Below are 12874 nucleotides of genomic sequence, written 5' to 3' on the forward strand. Positions count from 1 at the left end.
TTAAGCTCAAGCAACAGCATGTGTGGCTTAATGTTGATTATCTAAAAAATATTTGTCTTCTCCTTTTCTTAAAAAAATAAAATGTGGGTTACAGTGAGGCACTTTCAATGGAAGTGAATGGGGCCAAATTTTGGAGGGTGCCACAAATGCTGTCGCTTGAGATTAACTTGTATTGAACCCGGAATATTCCATTATCTTGTTTATTTAATTACATTTCAACTTCATAAGCATAACGAGTACCCCGAAGTTCCAGATTTTGCTTTTAGAGTTTGAAATAATTTGAATCTTCCAGACTTTTAAATCAATAGAATAGAATAATATTAAATTGAATTAGAGCAAATAAAAGAATTCGATTATAATTAGATAATTACAATATACACATATCCATGTGTTATTACAGCGTTAAAGGTAAAATAAAAATCTTTTGGTGATTTTGTTGTTGTTTATGTATAGGTTAGTGGCCAGCTGGTCAATAGATTGGTCAGTTCAATAGACCATATAAATAAAATACATTTAATCTTTTTTTTTATTAGTTATATTTTTTTTAAATTGACTTGAATAATGATGATAAAGTCCCCCAAAAGTTTTAGATGTAAGGTAAACCTGTGAAAAATTATAGAGATTTATTTTTTAAAGGATTCTCGGTAACACTTTATTATAATGCTTTATAAGTCAGTAACAAACTTTATGTACAACATTATTATATTGGTTAATACAATTAAATAGACAGGAATGTCATGAAACTTTGATTAATATATTTTCATACATCTGTAATTGCACATGATCATAATATAATGTACAGTAAAAGCACTATATAATGTTTTCTAATGAAAAAGCAATAAATGTTTTTTTTACAACATGAAACAAATGGCACCCATAGAAAAAAGTTCTTAATTCTATTTTTACATTACTTTGCATCTATGAAACAAAGAACAAGTCAGAACAGTCATAAGATACAGTATAAACATTAATAAAGCTCCCTGCAGCAGAAATTAATTTTGCTTGCTTTTTACTGAGTGACTGTCCCTCTGTCTAACAGTAAATGGGTGAATCTCATGAAACCAAGAACATGTCTGAGTAATATTTCATTCCAAAAGCAAAAGAAAGAAAAAAACTGTCTTTTTCTTAAAAGAAATGAAGCCTATTTTTATGACTTTTAAGATACCACTTTACTACAATGTGTGCAATAGATACTTTTTGGCATACTATAGAGTACATATCTGGTAATCAATTAAATGTGTAATGTGTACTCTTGTCTTCTTATTTTCCTAATTATGTCTGTTTATTGTAATGTACACAGAGTATATTGTGTAAGATGTGTTTCTTGTTTATAATGTAGATGTTTTCTAATATATATACACTGGTGGCCAAAAGTTTGGAATAATGTACAGATTTTGCTCTTATGGAAAGAAATTGATACATTTATTCACCAAAGTGGCATTCAACTGATCACAGTGTATAGTCAGGACATTAATAACTTCTTAAACTACTCAAAGAGTTCTCATAAAAAAATCCTCCACGTTCAGCAATGACAGCTTTGCAGATCCTTGGCATTCTAGCTGTCAGTTTGTCCAGATACTCAGGTGACATTTCACCCCACACTTCCTGTAGCACTTGCCATAGATGTGGCTGTCTTGTCGGGCACTTCTCATGCACCTTACAGTCTAGCTGATCCCACAAAAGCTCAATGAGGTTAAGATCCATAACAATCTTTTCCAATTATCTGTTGTCCAATGTCTGTGTTTCTTTACCCACTCTAACCTTTTCTTTTTGTTTTTCTGTTTCAAAAGTGGCTTTTTCTTTGCAATTCTTCCCATAAGGCCTGCACCCCTGAGTCTTCTCTTTACTGTTGTACATGAAACTGGTGTTGAGCGGGTAGAATTCAATGAAGCTGTCAGCTGAGGACATGTGAGGCGTCTATTTCTCAAACTAGAGACTCTGATGTACTTATCCTCTTGTTTAGTTGTACATCTGGTCTTCCACATCTCTTTCTGTCCTTGCTAGAGCCAGTTGTCCTTTGTCTTTGAAGACTGTAGTGTACACATTTGTATGAAATCTTCAGTTTTTTGGCAATTTGAAGCCTTCATTCCTAAAAACAATGACTGACTGATGAGTTTCTAGAGAAAGCTGTTTCTTTTTTGCCATTTTTGACCTAATATTGACCTTAAGACATGCCAGTCTATTGCATACTGTGGGAACTCAAAAACAAACACAAAGACAATGTTAAGCTTCATTTAATGAACCAAATAGCTTTCAGCTGTGTTTGATATAATGGTAAGTGATTTTCTAGTACCAAATTAGCAATTTAGCATGATTACTCAAGGATAAGGTGTTGGAGTGATGGCTGCTGGAAATGGGGCTTGTCTAGATTTGATCAAAAATGACTTTTTTCAAATAGTAATGGTGCTGTTTTTTCAAGTACCAATTTCCTTCCAAAACAGCAAAATCTGTACATTATTCCAATCCTTTGGCCGCCAGTGTATATACAGTTCATCCGGAAAGTATTCACAGCGCTTCACTTTTTCCACATTTTGTTATGTTACAGCCTTATTCCAAAATGGATTAAATTCATTATTTTCCTCAAAATTCTACAAACGATACCCCATAATGACAACATGAAAGAAGTTTGTTTGAAATCTTTGCAAATGTATTAAAAATAAAAAATGAAAAAAAAAAAATCACATGTACATAAATATTCACAGCCTTTGCTCAATACTTTGTTGAAGCACATTTGGCATCAACTACAGCCTCAAGTCTTTTAGAGTATGATGCTGCAAGCTTAGCACACCTATTTATGGGCAGTTTCTCCCATTCATCTTTGCAGGACCTCTCAAGCTCCATCAGGTTGGATGGGGAGCGTCGGTGCACAGCCATTTTCAGATCTCTCCAGAGATGTTCAATCGGGTTCAAGTCTGGGCTCTGGCTCAAGGACATTCACAGAGTTGTCCCGTAGCCACTCCTTTGTTATCTTGGCTTTGTGCTTAGGGTCGTTGTCCTGTTGGAAGATGAACCTTCGCCCCAGTCTGAGGTCCAGAGCGCTCTAGAGCAGGTTTTCATCAAGGATGTCTCTGTACATTGCTGCATTCATCTTTCCCTCGATCCTGACTAGTCTCCCAGTTCCTGCCACTGAAAAACATCCCCACAGCATGATGCTGCCACCACCATGCTTCACTGTAGGGATGGTATTGGCCAGGTGATGAGCATTGCACCGTTTTCCCCAGACATGATGCATGTCATTCAGGCCAAAGTGTTCAATCTTTGTTTCTCATGGTCTGAGAGTCCTTCAGGTGCCTTTTGGCAAACTCCAGGCAGGCTGTCATGTGCCTTTTACTGAGGAGTGGCTTCCGTCTGGCCACTCTACCATACAGGCCTGATTGGTGGAGTGCTGCAGAGATGGTTGTTCTTCTGGAAGGTTCTCCTCTTTCCACAGAGAAATGCTGGAGCTCTGTCAGAGTGACCATCGGGTTCTTGGTCACCTCCCTGACTAAGGCCCTTCTCCCTCGATCGCTCAGTTTGGCCGGGTGGCCAGCTCTAGGAAGAGTCCAGGTGGTTCCAAACTTCTTCCATTTATGGATGATGGAGGCCACTGTGCTCATTGGGACCTTCAATGCTGCAGAAATTTTTCTGTACCCTTCCCCAGATCTGTGCCTCGATACAATCCTGTCTCGGAGGTCTACAGACAATTCCTTGGACTTCATGGCTTGGTTTGTGCTCTGACATGCACTGTTAACTGTAGCACCTTATATAGACAGGTGTGTGCCTTTCCAAATCATGTCCAATCAACTGAATTTACCACAGGTGGACTCCAGTCAAGTTGTAGAAACATCTCAAGGATGATCAGAGGACACAGGATGCACCTGAGCTCAATTTTGAGTGTCATGGCAAAGGCTGTGAATACTTATGTACGTGATTTATTTTTTTCATTTTTTATTTTTAATAAATTTGCAAAGATTTCAAACAAACTTCTTTCATGTTGTCATTATGGGGTATTGTTTGTAGAATTTTGAGGAAAATAATGAATTTAATCCATTTTGGAATAAGGCTGTAACATAACAAAATGTGGAAAAAGTGAAGCACTGTGAATACTTTCCGGATGCACTGTATACCTAAACACATTGTACTTCAGTATTTCTTTTACAGTATTACAATAATGAGAACCACCACTGAGAACAATGGAAATAATAATAATAATAAAAAAAGAAGCAATGAGAATAACTGAAAAAAAAAAGAAAAAAAAATCAAAATGATTGAAAAATAATTTCTTAATGCAAAATTTCTCCTTTTGATTTTGAGGTGAATTGTGACCTGGACATGTTTTCGTGAGATTCTCTCATATACACCTAATTAAAAAAGAAACTAGTATTTACATGAATGAACAGATGATGTATTGATGTAATAGAATGAATAAAAAGGTTCAGCTATCCTTGATTCATCATGGCTCCTGCTGATATCACATGGTGGCTGAGATTAAATGTAGAGCCGCAGACGTACATCAGGGATCGGTGTTTGTGGCATCCTCTGTTTTGCGACTGATAGAAACATTCTGTTGTTTCACAAACTCTGCGTAAAATCCATTCTTTGCCAGAAGTTCATTATGGTTGCCCTGTTCGGCCACTTCCCCTTCTCGCAGGAAGAAAATATGATCAGCATTCTCGACCCCGCTCAGCCCATTACTGATGAGCAGCACTGTGCACTTCCTCGTGTCCTTTCTAAGAGCGCTGTACACCTGAAAATGATGGTATTCATCATTAAAAATTATATAACCCTTAAATGCATGTGTATTTCACCAAACATTATTATAGCATGTATATCTATCACAGATGGATCTACAAAATGCCCAGATAGTGTCAAATTTTCAAAGCATAGAATATATTCTGATATATTTATATATCAAACAGATGATGCAACAAATATAGAACAGGATTCATTACTTCCACACTGAAATTTCATGAGACACAACTGGCTGTCAAACACATATTGAGCTACAAATAACATATAAGCTACTCATAAGTTACACATTTATTTTGTCAGGCACTTTCTGAGTCTAAATAGACTTGCATAATTTCAGTAGTACACCCAAATCATACTGTTTATGTGTTACACTTGCTATAGTTTAATACTCTTGAGATCCAATGAGAACAATCTATGATGTGAAGGTTCGTGTTTCAGTGAGACACTCCCAGAGAACACTGTTGCCTTTTTTTTTTTTTGCACCCAATTTGGAATGCCCAGTTCCCAGTGCGCTTTTAAGTCCTCGTGGTCGTGTAGTGATTCGCCTTATTCGGGGTGGCGGAGGACAAATCCCAGTTGCCTCCGCGTCTGAGACCATCAACCACCACGGAGACATAGCGTGTGTGGAGGCTTCACGCCATCCACCACGGCAACCACGCTCAACTCACCACGCGCCCCACCAAGAACGAAACACATTATAGCAACCACGAGGAGGTTACCCCATATGACTCTACCCTCCCTAGCAACCAGGCCAATTTGGTTGCTTAGGAGACCTGGCTGGAGTCACTCAGCACGCCCTGGGATTCGAACTAGCGAGCTAGCGAACTCCAGGGGTGGTAGCCTGGGTACCCTACCCAGGGTAGCTCCAAAGTCTTTCTAGCAAGTCTGTCCACTGTCGGCCATCTTTGGAATGCTCTCAGGAGGCTATTTCCAGTCATGACAGTGCAGCTCTTATCTACTTGAATGGAGAAAGACCAAAATCTCAAAAACGGTTGGTCAAGATTACGATCAAAGAACATATTTCAAATCAGCAATAAAACCTGACAATTTTGGAATCATAAGTTGTGATTCTTTACCTCATATTAAGCTAAAAAACACAATTTTCCCGGCTTGTATAGCTAATGCGCATGCGCGTTCCAAAGTTGATTGACAGGCGATGTCTGTATATAAAAGGTGACTGGCTCTTTTAACTGTATGGCGGGACTCCCTTCCTACATCCGTAGACCGTTGGGGCTCAGATCTCCTTGGTTGAGCGTTCCAATTTCTCCCATTCATTTTAATAGTAGTGGCCCATCTCTGCTATAGTCTCTGGTAGCTCTCTGGACACTCTTTGAGTTATATCTCTGGATTCACAACTCGTATGACGTCGAGTCGGGGCTTGTTTGATTCAGGATCGCCAGCTGTAATTTGTGATATGTCACTTTATGATGTGTATTTTTCATGAAGTAATAAACCAAAATGTGACGGAAAGGCTGTTTATCTTTTTTTTCTTTTTATATAAATTAATGTGGATTTCACACACTAATACTCACTGTAGTTTGGTCTCTGAATGAAACACATTTGCTCTTTATATTCTACTAATCAAGACCTTTCCAAAGATATATAACACATGGCTCTGTTATCTTTTTGATCTTTTTACTGTTTTTTATTTTTATTTTTTATGATTGTTGTGATGGAACAGTTCTAATTCATCAGCAAATTTAAAAGCAGTATTTTAGAATTGGTCAGATCAGCTGTATTCATTGTAAAGATAAGAGTTTAAGATTTAAAACGCGACCTAATTTGTGCAGATTTAGGAAGTGGTTTTTGAGTAATACCATAATAATATTTTGTTTTCCGTGATCAGCGCCCCCTAGAGGGCCGCTCCGGGTTTAAGAGTTTAAATGCTGATCACCAGTTAAAAACCAGTTTATTCTGTTCTGATAATGTTTTCATGAAACCAAAGACCAAAGTGTTTCTCACAGAAATGTTTGGAATTACATCACTTCCTGCTGCCCGAAAAAAAGAGGCTTCTCGCGTGAACATGATTAGCATTTGCTTTTATTCTGAAGTAAACTGCTGCATCACACATTTCTTTGCCTAATTGCATGTTGTAGATGTAGCCTTCCATGACATGCTGAAGACCTTTTTAAAATACTACATACAGTATATTACCACATTTATTAAACGACTCTTTGGAATACTCGATTCTGATTGGTCAATGGCGCCATCTAGCAGTCTGATATCTCCGAGTAACAACTGCACATCTACATATCAAACCTCTTATCCGGGTACTGTGAATTTGCGAGTCATCTTTCCTACTCTTCGCATCACTGTGCGATCTCTACGAGTAAGCTTAAAAAATTATTTAAACTCAAATCAATGTTTCATGTGCATTTATTTATTTATTTGACAAGCAGTCTTGTAATAAGATGTATAATGAGCAGATGTTCATTTATTACTAAATAAACACCAACAGAACTCAAACCGGAGGTGGATTTCAGATGTTCAGCGATTTATTTCTTCTCACATAATTACATTATGTCAATGCAAATTAATATTTAATATCAATTTGTTTATTTATTTGGTTAGTAGCCATGTAACAAGCGGGATACACGGTTTGTGTCGGGGTCCTGATCACCCTGTCGAGTTTATTTTTTGATAACAACCGGCTGACTGTACATTATCTCTTACTTATTACACGGCTCTCTGGAATAGGCAACGGCATACTTTGCTTGTTGTGATTTCTATGCTGATCATTCCCCCATAAAACAAAAACAAAAATTGCTAGCTTATTTTCACCTTTTCGCTTATTTTGAGTAAGGCAAGTCCCTTATTTTGAGCTTGTTTTTTCAGACCAGGTTGCTTGTTTACACTGCAATTGGTATATCACCCACCCTTAGCACAGAGTACTGTCATTTTAAAAAGAACGCTATTAACAGTTCTTTTATTTCGTTCTTACTAGTTACCATTTAGAAAGGAGGCAGCGTAACGTCAGAACCGGAACAAAAAATTACTGTGTCTGTTCAGAATGAAACAAAACGGAAAAAAGAAGAAAAAAAACATGTTTAGTCCCTGATTGTCATTACAAATAAGCACAAAGTATTATTTACATTGTAAAGTACTTTTGTAAAGTGCAACTGTAAATATACAACATGGTACCATTCATTGTCCTTGAGATTGTGTCACGATTTGTTTTCATTACTGTATTACAGTAATAATTTTAAAACAAATTCTTGTATTACAGTAATGCGAATTTAGAATGAAGTACTTAATGAAAATAATGTCACAAATGAAAAAGAAAAATCTTACTTGACCTGGAGATTCACCCTACTAGTATGATCATATACAGTATTTTGAAAACTTTAAAACGCTAGTAACACGTTGGTCACTAGAATAAAGTAAGATTACCGTCTCATGCAGATATTGGTCTTTATAGCTTAACAGTGGTTTATGGTCCAGTAAAATCTCTCCATTATGAAGCTGGTAAAATCTCTCCAGTAAACTCACGAAAGTGCTTTTCCCAGCACCTGACGGCCCCACTAGAGCAGTGATCTGACCTGCCTTCAGCTCGAGAGAAACATTCTGGAAAACACCAGCAAAAAACATAGAACCAATATAAACACTAACTACTGTAGTAGCACTTTTTATATCTTCTAAATACATACAGTATACAGATGTTTTGAGTGGTTTTATAGCTGTTGCCAGGATGTTGCATTCATTCATGTATGTAGCACAAACAGTGCGGGATGAGTAACTGTGCAAAGTTTGATACTTACAGTAGGGTTTGTGGTTTAAAACAAACCTCTAACTCCAAGTATGAACAAAAGTAATCGTGATACAGAACACCTCTAGGAAAACAATTCCAGGTATTTTCTCCCCAAAATCAAAAGAAAAAAAAAGTTTTAGTTTAAGTTAAATTAAAGTTTAAAAAACAAAAATTCATATCATATCATTTTTTATTTTTTTTATTTTTTGGCAAAATGAATGAGAATGCATTACAATGAGAATTTGGGAAGGTAATGTGCTAAATTGCCATGAAAATAATATCAAAATAAAATAAAAATATAATAATAATAATAATAATACAAAAAAGGAATGGTCCTAAAAAATAGGCTTCATTTTCTACAAAAATATGATCAAATAATATATATTAAATGGTCATAATATATTACATTTTAAAATATAACAAAATATAAACTCTTAGAGTTAAATATGACTGACATACTCTTGACAGGTTGCGTGAGATTCGCCTAGCTAGCAAATACAGATAATACATTTATTTGCTGGCCATTTTCAATACACACCTTCAGTACATTTGTATCTGGTGTCTTTGGATAGGCAAAGGTGATATTGTTGAAGTGCACATGTCCCTTTAGAGCTTGAGGAGCGAGTGATCCATCAGGAGGAATATCAGGCTTATGGTCCACATACTCAAAGATCTTCTCTGATGCACCAACAGCCTTCTTTACATGCGGCCAGTTTGACATCAGAACCTGTCATAAAAGTAGCATGTGTTTAGAGGCATAATAGCAAACTAGATTTTTACATTTTTGAAGAAAATGTGAGTGGTGTTTGCCCATGCAAAGCTCCCTTGCAATCTGAGGTATCATTTGTGTCCAGTGCTTGATGAGATACGCACCAAAAGTTTAAAACACTGGATTAGGGGATTGTTTAAATTTCGAACTCTAAGTATGAGCAAAAGTAATAGTGATAGCATCAGACTTTCTGTGAAAATTTACCTCCACAGCAGACGTGAACTGCAGCTCATATAGCAAAAAGGACACCAGATCACCACTACTGACATCACTTCCTGTCACAAGCCGCCCTCCATAGTACAGTATACTGACTTTCAAAGCCAGACTGGACATCTGAGAAAAGGCACATTTGATTAGAAACAAGTAAATCCTTGTATGCTGCGCTGTCGTTCTAAGTCGTTCTTAAACGGACAGTTCACCCAAAAATGAAAATCACCCTCATGTTATTCCATACACAAAAAGAGATGTTAGTCTCAGACACCATTCACTTTAATTGTAAGGAAAAAAGATGTATTGAAAGTGAATGTTGACTGAGGCTAACATTGCTTTTTGTGTATGGAACAACATGAGGGTGAATAAATGATGACAAAATTTCAATTTTGGGTCAACTATCCCTTTAAGTTAGATTATGTTCAGAATGGAACACTAGTGTAATCCTTATCGCATACTACGGAGTGTATACTGCACACTATGTATGTTCAGTAAGCAGTAATAAACAATTCAAACAGTATGCAGTATCATAGTTACATTCACCCAAAAATGAAAATTCTCACATTATTTACTCACCCTCATGCCATTCCAGATGTGTGTGACTTTCTTTCTTCTGCAGAACACAAATTCTTTTAGAAGAATATCTCAGCTCTGTAGGTGCATTCAATGCAAGTTAATGGTGGCCAGAACTTTGAAGGTCCAAAAAGCATAAAAAGGCAGCATAAAAGTAATCCATACAAGTAGTTAAATCCATGTCTTCAGAAAGGTGTGAGTGAGAAAAAGATCAATATTTAAGCCTTTTTTTTTTACTGTAAATCTCCACCTTTGACCAGCCCTAACCAGTATGTGGCTGAATGTGAAAGTGAAAATGGAGATTTATAATTAAAAAAGAACTTAAATATTGATCTGTTTCTCACCCATACCTAACATATCGCTTCAGAAGATAAAAATTTAACCAATAGAGTCTTATCATTACTTTTATGCTGCCTTTATGTCCTTTATGAACCTTCTGAGTTTTGGTCACCATTCACTTGCATTGTATGAACCTACAAAGCTGAAATATTCTTCTAAAAGTCTTTGTTTGTGTTCCGCAGAAAAAAGAAAGTCATACACATCTGGGATGCCATGAGGGTGAGTAAATAATGAGAGAATCTTCATTTATGGGTGAACTATCCCTTAAATTCAGCATCCAGTAATTTCAGACATGAATATGGTTATTTTGGATTTTTAGTCGATTTTTTGCACATTGATACAGTGTCTCAGATTTCTTTGGTGAATTTGCAAATTTTCTATCAGATCTAGTAGTTAATGTAGATACAGATTTATTTGTTGGTGACTTCAGCATTCACATAGATAATGAAAATGACACATTGGGATGAGCATTTATCGATATTCTCAACTCTCTTGGAGTCAGACAAAATGTGACAGGACCAACTCATCGCCATAATCATATGCTAGATTTAATTCTGTCATTTGGAGTTGATGTTGATACTATAGAAATTCTACCGCAGAGCGATGACATCTCAGATCATTACCATGTCTTTTGTTTGCTAATGTCACTCAATCTACACCACACTATCGTTCAGGTAGAACTATTCTTTCGACCACTAAAGATAGCTTCACTAATAATCTTACAGAATTGTCTCATATACTCAGTAAGCCAAAAAGTCTAGAAGAACTTGATGTAATAACAGAAAGTATAAATACAGTCTTCTCTAGCACTCTTGATATGTCGGTATATTTTAGCAAAATCATAGAAAATAACCACAACAATCCTAGGTGTTTATTCAGAACTGTGGCTAACTTGGTCAGGAATAAAGCATCGACTGAACCAGATATTCCGTCGCAGCACAATAGTAATGACTTCATGAATTTCTTTACTGATAAAATTGAAATAATCAGAAATAAAATTGGAAATATGCAATCAACTGTCACAGTACCTAGGAAAACAGTGTCTCATAATTTTCCTCACAAGCAACTTCAATCCTTCACTGTCATAGGTCATGAAGAGCTAACAAAACTTATCAAACAATCAAAAGCCACAACACGTGTTAGATCCAATACCAACTAAGCTCTTAAAAGATGTATTCTCTGTAATCTCAGAACCTCTTCTTAATATTATTAACTCCTCGCTATACTTAGGACATGTCCCAAGAAACTTTAAAATGGCAGTTATCAAACTGCTTATTAAGAAGCCACAGCTTGATCCTGGAGAATTGGCTAATTACAGACCGATTTCAAATCTCCCATTTATGTCGAAAATACTAGAAAAGGAAGTGTCCGGGGGCATGGATAGCTCAGCAAGTAAAGACGCTGATTACCACCCCTGGAGTCGCGAGTTCGAATCCAGGGTGTGCTGAGTGACTCCAGCCAGGTCTCCTAAGCAACCAAATTGGCCCGGTTGCTAGGGAGGGTAGAATCACATGGGGTAACCTCCTCGTGGTCGCTATAATGTGGTCCGCTCTCGGTGGGGTGCATGGTGAGTTGAGCGTGGATGCCGCGGAGAATAGCGTGAAGCCTCCACACGCACTATGTCTCCGTGGTAACGCGCTCAACAAGCCACATGATAAGATGGCAGATTGATGGTCTCAGATGCGGAGGCAACTGAGATTCGTCCTCCGCTACCCAGATTGAGGTGAGTCACTACGCCACCACGAGGATCTAGAGAACATTGGGAATTGGGCATTCCAAATTGGGGAGAAAAAGGGGAGAAAAAAATAAAATAAAAGGCAGTGTCCTCCTAACTATGTTCATTTCTACAGAGAAATGGTATATATGAACAATTTCAGTCAGGATTTAGGCCCCATCACAGTACAGAGGCTGCACTTATCAGAGTTACAAATTACTTGCTCTTATCATCTGATCGCAGCTGCATTTCTCCTCTAGTGCTTTTAGATCTTTTTCAGATTTTTAGATAAGCAGCTAAAATATAATTTGGCTCTCGATTGATGTACTGTTACGTCGTCTTCTACAGCAAAGAACTTAGGTGTTATATTTGATACCAATCTGTCTTTGAAAATCAAATTTACAATGTTTGTAGAACAGCATTCTTCCACCTAAGAAATATTGCAAAATTATGACACATGCTCTCTTTTGCTGATGCCAAAAAACAAATTTGTTCATGACCTCAAGAATATATTATTGTAATGCATTACTGGGAGGATGTCCAGCAAGATCAATAAATAAACTTCAAATGGTTCAAAATGCAGCTGCCAGAGTGCTGACTAGAACCAAGAAATATGATCATATTTGCCCCATTTTATCATCGTTACATTGGCTACCTGTTAAATTTCATATTAATTTTAAAATTCTGTTAACTACATACAAAGCTTTGAATGGTCCAGCTCTGTTCCTGCTTCATGTTGGACTCCACTGCTACGTGTCTCTGAGTGATGACGACTAAATGCAGCCGGTGC

The 12874-nt window shown here is 37.0% G+C and overlaps 1 protein-coding gene across 1 annotated transcript in view; it reads right to left on the reverse strand.

The window, feature by feature from the left end:
• Positions 1-4492: 4492 nt before the first annotated feature.
• LOC127453367 (antigen peptide transporter 1-like) overlaps positions 4493-12874 on the reverse strand; it is a 28310-nt gene continuing 19928 nt past the window's right edge. Inside the window, exons 5-8 of the mRNA XM_051719698.1 lie at positions 9453-9581; positions 9018-9206; positions 8092-8295; positions 4493-4726 (exon numbers count right to left, since the gene is read on the reverse strand). Coding sequence (XP_051575658.1) covers positions 4493-4726; positions 8092-8295; positions 9018-9206; positions 9453-9581 — 756 coding nt within the window. The remainder of the gene's footprint in view (positions 4727-8091; positions 8296-9017; positions 9207-9452; positions 9582-12874) is intronic.

Source organism: Myxocyprinus asiaticus, chromosome 15 (assembly GCF_019703515.2).
Source record: "Myxocyprinus asiaticus isolate MX2 ecotype Aquarium Trade chromosome 15, UBuf_Myxa_2, whole genome shotgun sequence".
In the NCBI taxonomy this organism is placed as follows: domain Eukaryota; kingdom Metazoa; phylum Chordata; class Actinopteri; order Cypriniformes; family Catostomidae; genus Myxocyprinus; species Myxocyprinus asiaticus.